Raw genomic sequence first — 18,163 nt, 5'->3', positions numbered from 1 at the left:
TTGTGCTGAGGGGGGCTGTTCTATAGTTTGAAATATTCATCTTACTGAAACAGTAGCACAGGCACCAGAGATGTGAACAGATGCCATAACTGACATTTTCTTTTGGTTGAGAGAGGATGCACACCAGTGTTAAATCACCCATAATAGGTCATTCCAGCTTAAGTGAAGCGAGGAGGGGGCTCCATGCCTTACCACAGAATAGGGCTGCTAATACTGGATAATCGATTCAATAATTATATTTTTGTAACGCGCATGGTTAATAAGATTATTTAAGTTTATCACCTGTAGCATGTTAAACTTGCTTTAGGCTTGTTGCAAATGTTTTTTCTTTTTTCTCCTGACGCTACCAAGGCGTAATTACCCCTCACATTCAGTTGTTGTGCACAAGCTTTTACTTGACAGTAATTATATTAAAATAATCACGTCCGGGCGGAGGAATGGAGTGAAAATGTACGTGGGAGTACAATCATCACTATTCGAACGATTATATTTTGTGGGCCCAATTAATCAATTTTGAGGCTTAACTGATAGCCCTACCACAGAAAAACAAACCCCCCCCCAAAAAAAAAAAGACTGAAATATGATACAGCATTGAAGTAAATGTTTAGGTGCCTAATTACCACCAAAGCACAAAGTCCCAACACAGGTGGCTTCACCAGTCTTGTGTCAGGACGTCTTGCTTTGGGTGCCAATTACAACAAATGTGCAACAGCTGGCAGTGGGTGTTGTTTTGGATAGATAATAAACAGCAAGTCCTCCCTTCTTGGGATCCTACAATGGCTCTTGGTAGACCGACCTAAAGACCCCCAAATGTTCCTCAGGACCCTGAAGCATTCAGGTAACTACAATTACCGGTTTCTTTGAGATGCAGGAGTACAAGTACCAACATGTTTTGTGTAACGGAGGAGGATCGGCACAAACCAGCAACCCCAAACACTGCAAGCGGGAGACTTAACCAACATGCAAAAGAGGCTTGACTACTTATTATAGATCTTTTAATCTCATCTCTGCAACGGGGGACAGAATACACAACAGCAGTGTATCACACAACACTGCCCGCTAATTTAAAAAGCTGCAAGAGTTGCTGCTGAACTGGGAGCCACATGAAATCAATTAGAAAAAAATATATGTAGAACAAAGGAAAGGAACATTAATAAAATTAAGTAAACTGAAAGACAATAAATGTACATACAGACAGGCAAATCAAAGAAAACTGCCAAAATAAGGTTTCTGGTGGTTGTATTTATTTTGTACAATTATATATTTTTTGGTTTAGAATTTCATATTTCATTAGGGAGCAAAGCACCTGAAGGACACACAGCCTCTCCTGCTCCCGAGCCCCAGCCAGACTGTCCCCTTCACTGCACCATGTCTACACGGACACACTTGGTTCCCAGTGCACTTGGTCCCATCAGCACAGCTTTCCAGTAGCCCTGATTTTATTTTAATTTTTTTTATACCACTTAAATCACAGCCCTGTCCTGTTTTCAATGGGGGTCTTGCCCATAAGCCATGAAATCAGCCTGATTTGTTCTTCTTAACCTCAGTGGAAGCACCAAGCTGTTCTAGCTAAATTAAGATAGCTTACATCACTGCAGCACTACCTGCTCAGTCTAAACTAAAGCAGCACATTCTCGATGCTTCAGCATGCCAGGAACGAGCTTCTAAATTCTGTGACAAGCCACTGACCCAAAAAGGGGGACATGAACACCCTTTTTGCAGAGGCCAACAGACATAGGTCAAAAGAGAAGCTCAAACAAGAACAATAATAATAATAATAATAATAATAATAATAATCATCACTTGAAAAATAAGTAACATGTCATAGCAAAGCCCACTATCAACAGTCTCTAGGACAGGGCTTCCTAACCCTGGTCCTGGTGACCCCATGTATCTTCTGGTTTTCATTCCAATCAAGCTCTCAATTACTTAACTGAACCGTTAATTTAACAAATCATCTGCTTAATTAAACCTTTTTACCTGTTTTCAGCTCTTAAACAGTTGCAGATTTCAAGTTAGCTATAACATTTTATAAGTAACTTTAACTCTGCAACTTTTTAAGAGCCGAGAACAATTAAAAAAGGTCTAATTAAGCAAATTATTAGTTCAATTAAGGGTTCAGTTAAGTAACAGAGCTCAGCTGGAATGAAAACCAGAAGACATATGGGGTCCCCAGGACTCAGGGTTGGGAAGGCTTGTGCTCTCGGAGCAGAGACCCCCCCCCCCCCCTCCCCCCGGTTCACAGGACAGTTCTGGCTCTTCTAGGAGGGTCGCTGTATTTAGGACAGGATCAGGGCTCGGTTGGGTGCGCCAGGTTTGAGCGCCCGCAAGTACTTCCTGGCCTTCTCGGTCATGAAGAGCTGGTCTTTCGACCGGCCGCACACCACAGCCTCCCAGGCCAAGGACATCTGCAAGGCAAAGGGGGAGTCAGAGCAGAAGAGGGGACACGTCCACTTCCATCTATCCTGTGCACTCACTCCTGCTCGGAATGCTTTACCAATGAATCTCACCAAGACTACAATGAACCTGATCCCTGGTTAGATCAGTGTGTATTCTGAATGGGCTTGACGTGACTGGTGCTCATCAGGAACAGCTTTTAACATGCGCCCTGGACTTTTCATACATCTCTACTGCAAGTCGTGATCTTCACATCTAGCTGCACTCTACCTCTTTTCTACAAAGCATTTTTTAATACACCACTATTATATTGCTTTGTATTCAAGGCTTGAATGTTTCAGTTTTTATTTTCCAAATCTCTACTTCCCTTTAAATGCTAATCAGCAGTTGTTTAGCTGTCTCTGCATCCTAATAAAGAGAAAACTACTAAATTAAATTTTTTTTTTGGTTTGTTATAAAATCAATGAGATTTTAAATGATGGACTTGCTTTCAGTGTACACGCCGTACTTGGTATTTTATGCCGAAAAGAAAATCAGGTCAGGACAACTGAGTGAAAATAACAAAAAGCACAATGATAAACTAGGCGACTGCAAGAATGAAATGCAATTAGAATCAGCGATGAGCAATTAACATAATTTGCCACGTCTGTTTGAAATAAACTGAGCGAAACACAAATCAAGCTCAGTCAAGACATGAAGGTAAAAACAAATGACATTATTTTGTAATTAGTTTAATTAGGAAACAGAAATCGGCTCAAAGTAAGTTTAAAGGGACGTCATGTGAAAATAAAACCAGAAAGCGTCAAGCCCGAATTGCACTATATTGTGTTGTATTAATCATCACCGGTGTTGGCGGGGCGGTGCTTGGCTCAGGGTCGCTCTCGCAGGGCGGCAGGACGAAGGCTCTGTCCAGCACGCTGTCCTCCTTCTTCATGGAGGGGGAGAGGCTGGAGGATGACGAGGTGTCGAGGGAAGCAGACAGCAGGCTCTCCTCCTGAAACAAACACACACACACACACACACAGCTCAGACACAAGGGCAGGAAGCTAGTCTTATTACAGCGTGGGAAAGCAAATACTGTGCCTGTACGTATAACATCAAAATACACAGTGCTCCTGTGCTCCATCACAAACGCAATTCATTTACTGATAGGCCAATTTACTACACATTACTAACACTACCGTCAATTTGTCATAATTCTCCTCTGGGTACGACAGATCGCAAAAACACAACGGAGTACTGCAAAGTGTATTACCTGGATATAGACCACTTTTAGATGTGTGTGGGGAGGGTGTTTGAGGGCTGAGTGTACCTGCAGATCCGCTGTGGGGAGGGTGTTTGAGGGCTGAGTGTACCTGCAGATCCGCTGTGGGGAGGGTGTTTGAGGGCTGAGTGTACCTGCAGATCCGCTGTGGGGAGGGTGCTTGAGGGCTGAGTGTACCTGCAGATCCGGTGTGGGGAGGGTGTTTGAGGGCTGAGTGTACCTGCAGATCCGCTGTGGGGAGGGTGTTTGAGGGCTGAGTGTACCTGCAGATCCGCTGTGGGGAGGGTGTTTGAGGGCTGAGTGTACCTGCAGATCCGGTGTGGGTAGGGTGTTTGAAGGCTGCACCCTGACAGAGCTGCTCTTCTTGCTATCCATCACATCCAGAGCCAGTGACTTCCGCACCTTCTTCATTGGGGGACGATGCTGCTGCGAGAAACCAGCGGGGTTACTAAACACGTTATCATTATCATTATCATTGTTACAAATGAATTTGGTTCTCATGAAAGGTACTGGACTTGCAGCACTCTAGACAGAGGCAAACCCTCACTGTTAATTTATCCAGAGCTGTGCCTCACAAGCAGATGAGTCCATTTCATTTTTGATCTCTCTTAAAACTGTCCTATAAAAAGTGCCCAATACCAATTACCCAGAGTTGCCTGGTGTGAAGTGCTACAATGCAATAGTGGTGGCACAGTCTTCATCAACAGCTTCTGTTCTCTGATCATGCCAAAGTGAATATAAAACTTAACATTTTTTTCTTAGATTTGTATTGGTTAGTTCATCCATTAATTTAAAACACACAATCAGTATATGCATAGTTTTGGCAAGAATTGTTCTTGCATTACAGTTGTCTAAACAGTTTCTTTCTAGTACTACGAAGATTCTTTCTAGTGCTGGTTAGTTCATGTGGGCAGGTGATGCAGCATGCCCCCTCTCACCCCTTGCTTGCGTTTCTGCTCCTGTGGGCTCTCGTCCTCTATCAGGAGCTCAATGCCAGCCTCGCTTCGCAGGACCTCCTTCAGATCCTCCAGGTTGGGGGTCGGGGGCTGACAGACAGAAACAGAGGCAGTGAAAGAATAAACGTTGATCCAGAAAGGTAAAGGCACACTAGCAAGTTACAGAACGCACACATAAAGCAAAACTGATTTTCGTCACAGTATGAAAAAGTTTACTGCATTTGGGTTTTAAATGCCATACTGGAGTGCCAGCACTAGTTCTCTTATAATAAGGGGATTCATGTTAATCATTTCATTGTTATAATTATTACATTTTAAATACACCACCCTTCCAACAAAGCATATAAATGCCAGACATTTAATGCCCCTAGATCTTTTTGGTGACATGAAAAGGTACACAGTTTGTGTCTTACCATTGGGCGAAGGTGTCCGTACTTCTCCATGGCGTTTTTGAAAGGCGTGGGGGTCAGAGGGGTGTTGTCCAGATCAGACTTGTGGTTGGGAGTGATGAACCTGCAAAACACAAACAAACAAAGCAAAATAAATTAGATCTTGATGTGACTTTTAGCTGGTTGGCCAGATAAAAGGTTGACCACTCAGGAGAGCGCTCCAATCAGCTTGCGTGTGCGCATGGAGGTTTACTTACACAGAGTTCTCTTTCTGCGTCAGCGGGGTCTTGTCACGTTGCAGCGGGGTGGTCACGACCGCCTTTTGGCTGCAGACAGGGGTGGAGGTGAGGGAAGGGTTCTCCAGGTCCAGGGTGTCCTGCTTGGTCCACATGTTTAGAAACTAGACAGACACAAACACAGTCGGATCAATGGACAAAGCAGCAGAATCCATGCGAGAGCCCCACAGGATTGTTAATGGTCTCCGATGACCAGGGTTGAGGAAGCACTGGAAGTCAGGGAGTTACCTGCGAGGGGGAGAAGGGCAGGGTCTTGACAGGCGTGCTCTTGGGGGTCATTGTGTTGACCGAGTCGCTGAGGTCCCCGATGCCAGGGGACTTGGTGATGCAGCGGCGCCGATGCCTGGTGAGGATGGTGGGAGGCGTGCTGGCCACAGCCGGGCGTGGAGAGATAGGGATCAGCTCTCCCCGGTTCCCCCGGCTCAGCTCATGCAGTGCGTTCCCCTCCAGGCGGAACTGACTGCGCACATCAGCGGGGGCTGGGCCCTCCTCCACCAGCTCCTCCGGGAGGTCAAAAGTTGACAGGTCACACCAACCCTCCAGGTCCTGGAAGAACAGAATGTCATTATAAAGTATGCGCTAAAGTAACCCCTTGTTCCCACCCAGATATCCCCCCCCCGCCATGCATTACACTCTCAAGGCTCACACAAACACTCACTCGTACAAACAGACAATTTCCTCATCCTTGTAAAATACACCCAACATCACATGTCAAAATCATAGAAGTCATCTAAATTTATACTTGTAATGCAAACTGTCCACAACATATGAAGGGCACAGTTTACACCTCCAACTGTTAATGAAATATCTACCCGGCTGACTGCTTTCATTAAAAAAAAATGAATCATTGAACCTTATCAGCCAGTTTCAATTTAAAGGTTCTCTTTCCAATGCCTCCTGTGTTCTCCCAAGCAGTGAGAGGCATGGGCTCAGCAGAGCCACTTCGAGCTGGCTAAGTGCCTGTTATTTCATTAGATTCTATTCACAGAGAGAAGACATGCAGCCTGCAAAGCAAAGTGGAACTGTCTTTGCTTAAAGCACAAAGTTCTGTTGGTCTCAACCTAGTACAGAACGGTTTATCCACATTATCATCACCTGCTACACCCTGCTCTGTCCTTTAAAGCATCTTGAGATGCTTCAGTACGTAAAACTAATTACTTTGATTACTAACTGAAGCAAGGAATACAGGATCTGAACAAGTAATCATGAAGGATACCAGAGTCAAAGAAAGGATAAAGACCATTTTTAAGTTTTGTGCAAGGCTCTTACAGAACGGATGTTGTATAATGTGAAATCGTTGAACAATCTCTCTCCCTTTATTTCCAAAGACATTCCAGATTTGCCGGGGGGGGGGGGGGATTAAATTCTAGTGATGTAGTTTTTATTTCTACTTACCTTTAAATATCCCGTTAAAATCAACCAAATGAACAGCTCAGAACTTCAGAACTCGGTGTCTTAAGTACAGACAAAACTATTCCTGAGCATTCCTTGAAGTCTGGTGTGTCTTTTCGTATAATTACTCTAAGTCTGCATGGAGAAGAAACAGGCCTTAGCCTTTTCTGTGAGAAATTATCAAACTCTACACAATCTCCCCCCCCCCCCCCCATCGTGTAATTGTGCACCCTGTTCACAAAGCTTTAACTCAGTCCACAAGTCCATTCGCCCCTCCTCCCCAACATTTATTAAAATAATTTATTAAATGTTAATAAAATTGTTCTTTAAAGTAAATAACTTGAGAGTGTTATATTCTTTTTGTTCATACTTAAAGCATTGTGAAAGGGGCTAAATGACAAGAACTCCTGTGGCAACACCTGCCCCATGCACCACCAAATGTGAGTATAAAATAAACACAAAGTGAGACTTAGATGAAAAACTGTAGCATTTTATTTATTTCCTTCACCACCAGATTACAACATGGCTGGGAGAAAATAAAATGCACTTCTGTGACAAGCAGATATGATTAAAAAGGTTAGTGAATAAAAATCTTACTAGAGAACAACCCAAGTGTTCAGCAACCCCTACAGTCAGAGTTTATATATATATATATGCGCAAAGGAGGGGCCATAAAAATAAAACAAGGACTCGGGTCTTGGTAAGCAGAGGGGCAGAATACTGCCTTCACCTCCTGTTCAATTTGACACAACTTAGTCTAGGAAAGCTGCAAGTGTTAGATCATAGAAAGATCATTTTATATAAGACAGATTGTTCTCTATTTTCTGGCAAGTCCTAAACCTCATCATAATTCTGAGGGTGCAGGAAGTATCGAGCTCCGTTCTACACTTTGGGGAGAGCTTAGAAATACTGAGATGCACAGCTTTTTAATTCACTATTGTGAACACTTTCCCTGTGTGCATGGAGGTTAGTCTTCAAGGTGAAAGCAGCCAAACCTGAATACAGCATCAACATCACTAAGTTCCTGTACCCGATGCTTACTCATGCCATGTTAGGAACATCCTAAACTCATCATGTGACCGTTTCAAGGGCGCCAGTGTGATGTCAAATTTGCTTAAATGTTCGCTTTACATAAATATACCTAAAATCTAAGCATCTTGATACTTCCACCCGACAACAAATGGAAGCAACGTTAAACCGAAGCCAATCAGAAACGATCATGTATACTGTTTTATTTAAAACAAGTAACAGTATTTACTTGAATATGCGTTGAACAATATGGCAGCCATTCCAAAGTTAAACAGCACTAGACTTGCAATGCGGAGAACACTCAACAGCATCTTCCAGATGTATCTGAGAACAACATACAGCACCTTCCAGACTTATCTGAGAACAGACAGCATCTTCCAGACTTATCTGAGAACAGATAGCATCTTCCAGACTTATGAGAACATCATACAACATCTTCCAGACTTTTCGCTTGGAAGTGAAAGAGCCCGATACCACAAAATAAATACTGCCAGCAAGTCCAACAAACAATGTCACTTACCAGTAATAGAGTTCATGTAGTTACTTAATGTGCAAATTGAGATTACTGTACTGTAGTTGACGGATTTGCAATTTGTGCACGATCACCAAACTGCCTATTTACAAGATTCTATAACATACTTTCATGATTCAATTCAGAAGACCTAAATCAGCATGATTAGAATAATCTATATTACCCGTGTTTATACTGCACCAATACTGGCATTATCAGGTTTATTTTTTAAGCAGGAATAGCTATAACACATGGCGTAATGTATTGTTCATTTCCTAATTGTGCATCCAATTTTACTATAAACCATGGATACATACAATTAGAGGATTAATGTGTCCTGTAAAAGGACAGTCCCTGCATTACTGTACTCTTGATTAGTGTTAAACAGAAGAATGCACCTCCGTTTGTACCCAGTTTTCAATACTTTTCAAATAATGGACAAGCGTATAATGGTCTTGCATATGCATTAGTGGAACTCAAAGTCATCCCATTCAGGCAATCAAAACCATCGATTCACATACATCTTGAAAGAAGAAGTGTCTTCTTGTGAATAGAAAACAACAAAACACAAACTGACAGGCGCATACCATTTCCAAGGCATGAGCAAAATTAATATTCTTGAAATTACTAAAAAACAGAGGATCTGCTGTTACTTTAACAAAAGAGGATTAGTAGTAATATAACATGTAGTTGACCCTGTATCTTTTAATTTGAGGTTCATAACTAAGTGCTCAATCATATACCATAAAAGACAGGGTCACCTGTACATTTTAACTTATAAAACAGAATAGCTAAATATTTGAAGCATAGTTTTCTCTTCTCAGTCCCATTTTACGATTTTAAGCACAGCAGTAGAAATTTGTCAGTAAGGGGGGGCTTCACTCAGGCTACTTGTAGTCTCCAGCCTTGACAGCCTGCCTAAAAAGGAGGAGCCTCTCGGTAGTGTGGGGTGGCAGTTTGCTCCTTTTCGCCCGCACAATACACCCAGCGATTGGAAAGAGGCGCTCAAAGCCCCCTGAGGTGGCAGGCACAGACAGCAGCTTCCTGGCGATGCTCTGGAGCTGTGGGAACCGAGTTGCTTCCTTCCAGTAGGCCTGTGCCGAGGCATCTCCGTCCAGCAGGCCCTCCGTTAAGTACATGTCCAGCTCCGACAGCTTGACCGACTTGGTGGCAGGCTGGAAGAAGCTGAAGATCTTCTTGCGCTTCAGGTTGCTGGTATAAGTGTTGGATGTATCTGGGTCTTCCATGGCCTCCTCCTCGCTGTCTTCTTGCTTCAGTCCCCCTTCCTCTGTGGATCCCCTGAAGCCCAGGTCTCCCATAGCAGACTCCACCACCGACCTGGCCTGGAACTTGGAGGGTGCAGCCAGGAAGGCATTGTCTGCTTCCTGTTTGGTATCCTCAAAGGGCTGCAACTTGATCCTTGGGTCCAGGACGGTGGCCAGGATCAGGTCCCTTTGCAGGATGAACGGCTGGAACCTGGCATGCAAGCCAGTGCGCAGGGCCTTGCAGAAATGAGAGTAGTTGGTGGACCTGGTCTCCAGTGTCTTATCCAGCCCAATGAGGGAAGGGAAAATGAGGGAAAACGTGACGCCCTCAGCCTGCAGCACCTGGGTGGCTTCCTCAAAGGGCTCCAGCAGGCCAATGATGTCTAGGACTTGCTCTCTCTTGGCCCGGACCGGCGGTGGCGAGCTGGAGGAGTCTTTTGCCTCAATGCGAGCCTGGGCCAGCAAGGTCATAACCGCCCCCCACACAGACTCCATTGCCATCTTGCGGATGGACATGAAGGTGGAGTTCCAGCGGTGGTTGTGGCCGTGAGGTGTGACAAGGGTGACGCCGCAGTCCTTGGTCAGCACCTCTGTCCAGTAGGCACTTCGGCGGAAGAAGGCCACCACGTTTTGGATCTGGGACAGCACGTTCTCCACCACTCGCGAGGTCTTCAGGGCCTCCTTGATGACCAGCTGCAGAGAGTGCGCAATGCAGCCCACTCGCGTCCCAAACTGGATGTCTGCGAACTCCTCGTCTTCCGTGGGGAAGAAGTCAGCCAGGAAGCTCAAGACCTCCTCCTCATCCAGGTCTTTATTCTGAGTTGAGGTTGCCATGCGGTAGTCGCAGAACAAGTCGTAGGTGGCAATGGTGCTCTTGGCCTCTCCAGTAACCACGTAGCCCACGTTGTGAGGGAACAGGCCGTAGCTCAGCAGCACCGCCTCCAGCTCCCTCGCCAGCGCGGCAGTGGTGTTTTTCCGGCTCACATGGCGGAAAGCCACGGTGGGCCGACGGATATTCCACTCGTCATCAAAGTAGTGGAGCTGCACACCAATGATGTGGTCGCCATGGCGGCTCGACCACAGGTCCAGCGTGGTGTGAATGATGCCGTCCGCTCCCCCGATGAAGATGCAGCTCTTTAGGTCCTTGATCAGGTTGGGTTTGATGCCCTTCTCCACCTCATCATACAGCTTGAGTCCGACAGTGCGCTGCGACAGGCGGGGGTAGCGAGGCTCCACCACTGTCATGAAGTTACGGAAGCCGGCCCCCTCCACAAAATTGAGGGGCAACATGTCCTCTGCGATCATACGCAAGATGGCCTCCGTGATGGACTTCTGTCTGGACTGGTGGCTGGTGCCCGAGGGAACGATAATTTCATTGGCTTTCGGGGGAGGGGAAAGTGGAGGGGGAGGGGGGGTAATAGACTTCCTTGAATCCTCCTGGCGCTCCTTTTTGATTTTGATTTTCAGTTTTTGTTCCACTAAAACTCTAGTGTGCCTCGTCTATAAGGAAAGAAAACACGAAAAAAAAAGTCTTATTCTATTGAGAACATTGTCAGCAATGGTTATCATCTTTCAATAATAGATTATCACAACAAAGCCACACATTCTACTGAAAGTCCAATTTAAGGAGACTGTAGACACCAGATAAGCTAGACGGGAGGAACAAGTTTTTTGAAATAGGTAGAAACTTACTTAAATGGATTTTAAAATACTTAAAATCCATTACATTAATTAAGTTAATTCTTAAAAGTTATTCCTACTGAGTTTTTCTTCACATAAGAAACGGCTCAAAAAAGCTTAAGCAGCTCTTGAAGCAATTCAAATTGTGCTGGTAAGCAGCAGTGCAACCGCACAGCCTCCCGAATACGCAGGGCTGGCTGTGAATATTGAACCACCTTCCATTTCTCAAGTTACCACCAAAATACATCAAATGCAAAACGTTGCAAACCATAGTACTAATGAATATACGTTACTCTATATTGCATGCCTTTATTTCTCTTACATCATTCAAAAATGCACATGCATCAAACAAATGGATTCTGCTTCACCAATGTTCAGCGCTACTTAACGAAGCGTCTTGCTTAAAAAAAATAAAAAAAACTACAGTTTTAAACACATCTTCATAAGGGCAGCTGTTTGAGGGTTCTCCAGTCGTTAATGAAACATGCTTGGGGCCGGTCTCACCTTGATGTGCCGATGGAAGTTGGAGGTGATGCCCGCTTTCGAGTGGACTTGGAAACGGCAGAGCTTGCAAGCCATTGTGATTGTGCCGCCCTCATGATGTTTCAAGTCTTTAAAAAAGGGTTTCAGCGAATCCGGGAGCTTCAGCTCTTTCCCAGCGCTCCCATTATTTGCAGCCAGTTTGGGGCGAGGAGAAGACTGTAATTTAAGTGATTACAAGTTGCAAGACTGAGTACTGAAACCATCCCCACCAGCACCCCCATCGTCATAGCGATGAGGGTGTGGTGCATTGCAAAATAAAAAAAAGAGCCCTCTCTCTCACACACACACACAAAAAGAGACAAACAAGTAGTTGTACACGGAAAACAGCTGCAGCAGTTGCCTACTTTTTGCTGTACGTGTTTAGTTTTATTCACACTTTGAGAACAATGTAAGGATTCAACCCTCTGGTTCAAACCAGAAAAAAGTATTCCTGTGTTCCTGTGCAAGTTGGGCTCTTGTTGGTAAAGTCACGAAGAAAGCAATCTAAAAAGGTTTTAAAGGGATGACTGCCAGAGCACATTTTCTTTTGTGCCTCCATCAGTCCCTTAGAAGAAAAAAATCCTTTAAATTGAGATTCGCCCACTGGATCTTTTTAAGATGAGCACCTATCTGTTGTGTACATTGAAAATTGCTCTATTACTAAGAGAGCACTGGGTTCAAATCAGAAAAGTCTACCCTTTAAAATAAAAACAAACTTTCATTTGCCCAGGCTCTCCCAGTCACTCGTTAATGGATTTATAAACATGAATGGCTGGTTTCGCAGATCTTCAATAGCGCTAATCCTGGATAACCTTAAGTCCCATTAGGTAATCCAAGACTGGTGTTGATCTGGGTCTTTGAAACCAGATGTTGCACCATTTTACGGCAACGGTCGATTGCGTTCGCATTCTCTCATCCACACCCAGTCACTCTCTTGCAATATAAAATATTTCTGTGCAATGCAGTTTCACGATCACCCCCCCCTCCCCAAGACTCCCCTGAACCCCGCCCTGCCCTGGACCCCACCCTGCCCTGCGGTGAGACTCACCCCCTCAATGAGCTCCAGCGCCTCTTTGAAGGCGGGGCCGGGCGTGGGAGACAGGAAGCCGGAACTGTCCACAACCCAGCGACTGGGGCAGGGGTCCCCCGAAGCATCGGGCTCTGACTTAGGGGTCAGCAGGCCAACGGTCTGGGGCGGGGGTGTCTTGGGTATCACCCCCTGTTCGGCTGCACCTTTCTTATGAGAAGTAGAGGCCGGGGCTTCCCACTCGTCAGGGGAGTCATCCTACAGTCACACACATACACACACAGACAGACGAGTTAGGAGGTCTGAGAGATAGAGCTGCAATAATGTGTGCTTGGAGTGCAGGGAAGAGGGGGCAGAACTACCAGAAAGATGATATTAGGAGAGGCAATATACATGTCCATCTATATAAAAACCCTGCAAAATCCTACAGTACCTATGTAAAATATATATAGATATATATGTATGTATAAAAAGTTCAGATTTTGCAAACTAAGAATGAGAATGTAAATACAAATATATACTTGAGATGCAAGATTGTGGATAAAAGTGTTGTGCGCAGAGATGAAGAGGTTTCTAGGAGTAACACACAGCAGATTCCTTGCCCACCTGGTTTGCTTCATGATTATCCTGATCTGATTCCAGCTTCACATCACAGTGATTTGCCATCTGAAAGTGAAAGCATGGGCTTGGTTATTGACCTTAACACACACTGGGAAATAACATGGACATGAAAGCCAAATAAGAGATTTTACAAAGTGTACAAGTCTTCAAACACACTGTTTTTGTACATATTTGTTTTCCTCTGACTAGGTAGTGATTGGGAATTGAAAAATGTTCCTAAACGAAAGACCATGCTATACAACGAGCTGAAACAAAGCATGGGTGAACGTGAATGTTGCTTGAAGCTACTGTCGTTACGCATTGACACACAAAACAAACAGTCACCTCCTTGTCATCCCCATGAAACGTAGTGACCTCCCCTTCCTCTAATTGGGCCAGCTGGCTGAGAGGCACATCGTCCTCACTCGAGTAGACGCCCATCTCCACCTTGCGCTTGATTGTCGAGTTCCAGTGGTTCTTCACTGCATTGTCTGTCCTGTTGTAGCAAGGAAGCGGGGCACAAAGACAAGGTTTTAGAATTCCTTTCACAAAACTCAAGAGCAAAGAAATTCAAGACGCACTTTTAAAATGTCTTAAGATTCCAGGCATACTGCATCATGAATCTGACTTTGGATTAATAAATAAATAAATAAATAATAATAACAACATTGAAATTTCACACGTGGTATATTTCAATTAAACCTAAACATATAATGCCTTCATATGCGGAACAATACAATTTGATTTCATATAGAGCTCTTTATGTGGAGCACCCCAGGATGCTTTTATAAAAAACGTAAAAAGTCATTGGCCAATCAATCAAGCTCCAGAATAAGCCAGCGCAAACAAATCTGGTTTAACCCTTTGCAGTCCATTTATTAAGTGCGCGTCAGGACCAATTTATTTTCACACGCGCAGTTAATTTTAGATGCGCTGTTTAAAAGTATTTTTTTCCAGTCAAACAGGTTTAAAAGGCCCTGCATATCAACAAAGCACTCACTAGCCATCTCCAGCCCCGCCCCACCCTTTTGTTCGCTATAGCTTTCACATATGCGAAGAAATAAATAATAATAATAATAATAATAATAATAATAATAATAATAACAATAATAATAGTCGTATATACCGATCGATCATCTCCTGATCACTCGTTTTATCACCAAACTCCTCAATAATGCAATCCAAGTCATTATTTTATTACTATAACATCTCAAAAAAGCTCTGCAAATGTCCGTGATAGTCTCTGTGCGCTGATTCAGTAACAGGCAGCTTGTTTCCTTATGACCGCCCCTATGTAATGCCAGGGGCATGTATGACTATTCATGAGATGCGGCTTTTTTTTTTTTTTTTTTTTTTTTTTTTTTTAAATCGGCTTGTCTCGGCTCCTGTCGCTCCCACTCGGCCAAAGAATGGTTTTCTCGGCTTTTTCCGGAGAAAAAATGACTAGAAACCCGTTTTTTGCATTTTTTTGATGATGTCGGACAGGGTCCGACAATGGACCTGATAGGAATAATTGCAATGTCGGACCAGGTCCGACAATGGACCGCAAAGGGTTAAAACAAACTTGAGCTGGATTAAACAACTACCAAGCCAAGTCTCTTGATAATGTGATCGCTCGGAGGGTGCAATGAAGTTCACCTTCCTGGCAGCAGCTTGGAGATCTCTGCCCAGCGGTTGCCCAGCACACGGTGTGCCTGGTAGATGATGCGGTCCTCTTCGGCAGTCCAGGAGGACTTCTTCACCTCAGGGTTCAGGTGGTTGTGCCAGCGCTCCCGGCACTGCTTGCCGAGACGACCCTTCAGATGCTTTGCGATCGTCGCCCACTGCTTGGTTCCGTAGCAATTCACCAGCTCTATCACCTGAAGGGACAACAAGAAAGAAAAATAAACGCCTGAGAGTCACGTGTACATTTGAAAATTTGGACCGCCTGCAAATTGGGTGGGGATATATGACTTAATAGAATAAATTCACAATAAAGACTTAGAACCTCTAACTGAACTGGATATAAATCAAACTGTTCCCAATAGGCAAAGCTTCAATCAATGATGGAGAAATCCCAGAGCCCCAACTCTCCCCTCCTTTCTCCAGACTTACCTTCTCATCCTCCTCCTTGGTCCAGGGCCCCTTGACCAGGTCGGGATTGAGCACTTTCAGCCACCTGTGCTGGCACTGCTGCTCTGTTCGGTTCTGGAAAATACAGGGGTATGTTAGAATCCATTAAATGACATTCTTAAACGTTGGCATGCTTACAACCACATCTTCAGGAACATCGTGAGAAGCCTGTAAATAAACTACTTTTTTTTATTGAATACAATATGTATTAACATACATCCCAGTTGTAAATATAAAATGAGACCCCTCAGTATCAAGAAAAAGCAGACCATCATGTCCTACACCCACTGTATGTAAAAAAAGGTTTGGCAGAAAACAGGAACCTCCAAATATCTCCCCATTCTGATACTCTCAATAGTGCAACAGAATGTTCAACCAAGTTTCAACACAGTTGGATAGATATGATGTTTCTACATACATGCAAGAGCGATGCATACAGATGGATGAGTTCTGTCCTGGTGAAAAGGGATACGCACCACAGGAAAGGGAATGCCAGTTCATCTTGCTTCCTTCTTTTAAGTTTGGTTGCAGACCCTTACCGTCAAAAAGCTGGCGATCCTCTTCCAGTCTCCTTGTCCAAAGTTCTGAACCAAACCTCTTAGACTCTCATCCTGGAGAGAGAGGGAGAGAGAGAGAAAAAAAACCCTCTGACAATTAGACCTTGTGCAATTTTAGTAAATGTCTTAAAACGAGCTTCTACTACTGAGCTAAACAAAGCTCAAAACTTGACATACAGGAAGACACTAGGGATGGGCACGTGTAATCGTTCATGTGAATAATCCATTCAAAAATTGTTTAATTTTTGCACAATCTTGTATTGCAACAAATATAAATGGTCTGAACATCTTTTTAACCACACTAAGCCTGCTGCTGCAACCCAATAGAGATTCTTATTGAAGCACTGTCAAACAGTACGGCTATTGTTATTTTTTTACATATTACTTCAGTTTTAGTATTAAGTGCCAGTGGCATGTTGATTTAAAGTGTAATCGTTTAGCAAATTACATGTATTTGATTATTACAATATACAGAAATGCCCATCCCTAGCAGACACACACACACTCACTCACCTCCTCCTGTGTCCATTTCACTTTGACCTTGCCGCTGTCCGGGACATCGGAGTCTGTGTCCTGGTACTGCGTCTCCTCACCCTCCTCACTGCAACAACATAATCAAAAGAGGGGGTCAGGATATGTCTCAGAGGGGGGATAAGAATCCCAGTCGCTTCACTTTGTCATCTCCTAAAACTTAGTTTTAATCTTATGCAAGTGCTTAAGGATGGCATCTTTAGCACTCTTTAGGGAAACAGCAAGGAGGAACAGTGATGCCCCTTTTTAAACCCCACTGCTCTCCTGTGCATTCTCCACACAAGCCTTTCTAGATGAATGTTTCCTTGCTGGGTGTACAGCAGCCAATGCTTTCACCTACTTCTGTCCCTCCTTAAGGCCCTTTTGCCAATCTCTAAGGCAACCTGGGGCTACTGTTTGCAGAGCCAGGTGGTTTAAAAGAGCTACATTTAAACTAGGAGGCACAGAATATTTAAAACTGTATAAAAACTCGATTTCTTAAAAACGCCTCAAGTATTCCTTTCGAATGTGTCATATGAAAGTCGTTGGAGGAGGTTCTGCACAGAACAACTCACAAAAAAGGGCCCTCCCCCGCGTAACATACAATACAGTGATTCTGTTGCTGGCATGCAATTAAAAACCGTTTTCTGCTTGGCAATGTTGTCCGAGCTACAAGTAATACAGTATAGTGAAATACATGTATTGTCTGTTCTACTATGAGAAAGGGCTTACATAAGTAATTTGCCGCTCGTTTATTGCAGAAGCAAATAATTAGGCGGGTAATTTTTTCATTGTTGTGTACAGCTGTCACACAACTTAGCTTTCTCAAATGCAAATACTTATAGGTTTTAGTTATATATATCACCGTACATATAATGCAAACTGTATTAATAGAATGCATTAAACGACATGCCGACAGTATATTTAGACTTTTTCAACAACGACAATATTGATTTACAACAGATATACTAGCAGAACAAAGACTTTTCCTAAAACAAATGTAAACATTCAAAGAGACTTAGAATACTTGCATTAAAAGATGCAGTGGTAAAATGCATTTAAAAAAAAAAAAACTTAATGCAATTAAAATCATAAGCCCCCCCTTATTTATTTCTTTACTTTTTAAACAAAAATTCACAAAATTGCAACACTCCGAAATAATGAAACCCCGGTTTTCTTACCCGCGCGGCCACCAGGACATTTTCTTCTCGCTGCCTTCCCAGTGCGTCCAAACAAACCCCAAACAGCAACCTTGCAACAAGCGCAGCCTCCCCTTGCATAAATATTTACATTTGCTCCTTTCCACGTTATACTAATAAATACAAATGTATTTGTGTGTTTGTTTGTTTTCTGCAACCACTCTGGTTTTTGTTCTTAACTACAGTTCCTATCTCGCGCCGAGCTTACACACAGCTTTCCCCGGAGTGACGCGTTAGCGCGCGTAGGGAAACAGGAACTGAGTCAGTCGTGCGCGCACTCGCTACCCCGTAGATTCGCCGGAGCGCGCACTCGCTACCCCGTAGATTCGCCGGAGCGCGCACTCGCTCCCCGGTGGATTCGCCAGAGCGCGCACTCACCTTACTCTCTCGCATGTGTAAATAAAACACAGTTTCAGAAAACGTTTTTTGATCAATGCGTACACAATGAGAACTGACA

The 18,163-nt window shown here is 43.9% G+C and overlaps 1 protein-coding gene across 5 annotated transcripts; it reads right to left on the bottom strand.

The window, feature by feature from the left end:
* Nucleotides 1-1,222: 1,222 nt before the first annotated feature.
* mybl2b (v-myb avian myeloblastosis viral oncogene homolog-like 2b) lies at nucleotides 1,223-18,118 on the bottom strand. Of its 5 annotated transcripts, none has more exons than XM_058990885.1 (15): nucleotides 17,689-18,080; nucleotides 16,511-16,598; nucleotides 15,980-16,051; nucleotides 15,423-15,515; nucleotides 14,967-15,187; nucleotides 13,674-13,824; nucleotides 13,335-13,394; nucleotides 12,750-12,986; nucleotides 5,531-5,848; nucleotides 5,264-5,406; nucleotides 5,031-5,130; nucleotides 4,600-4,707; nucleotides 3,968-4,087; nucleotides 3,242-3,391; nucleotides 1,223-2,408 (listed from the first exon to the last, which is right to left on the bottom strand). In XM_058990885.1, the coding sequence occupies exons 1-15, from the start codon at nucleotides 17,706-17,708 to the stop codon at nucleotides 2,280-2,282; spliced, it is 2,010 nt and encodes a 669-aa protein (XP_058846868.1). In that variant the 5' UTR covers nucleotides 17,709-18,080; the 3' UTR covers nucleotides 1,223-2,279. The 5 variants fall into 5 exon arrangements, with proteins under 5 accessions (XP_058846868.1, XP_058846869.1, XP_058846871.1 ...); XM_058990886.1 differs by having other exon boundaries at nucleotides 3,968-4,084; nucleotides 17,689-18,078; XM_058990888.1 differs by lacking the exon at nucleotides 12,750-12,986 and having other exon boundaries at nucleotides 17,689-18,077.
* Nucleotides 18,119-18,163: the final 45 nt, after the last annotated feature.

This window comes from Acipenser ruthenus, chromosome 18, assembly GCF_902713425.1.
Source record: "Acipenser ruthenus chromosome 18, fAciRut3.2 maternal haplotype, whole genome shotgun sequence".
In the NCBI taxonomy this organism is placed as follows: Eukaryota; Metazoa; Chordata; class Actinopteri; order Acipenseriformes; family Acipenseridae; genus Acipenser; species Acipenser ruthenus.
This window is presented reverse-complemented; position numbering and strand designations above follow the sequence as displayed.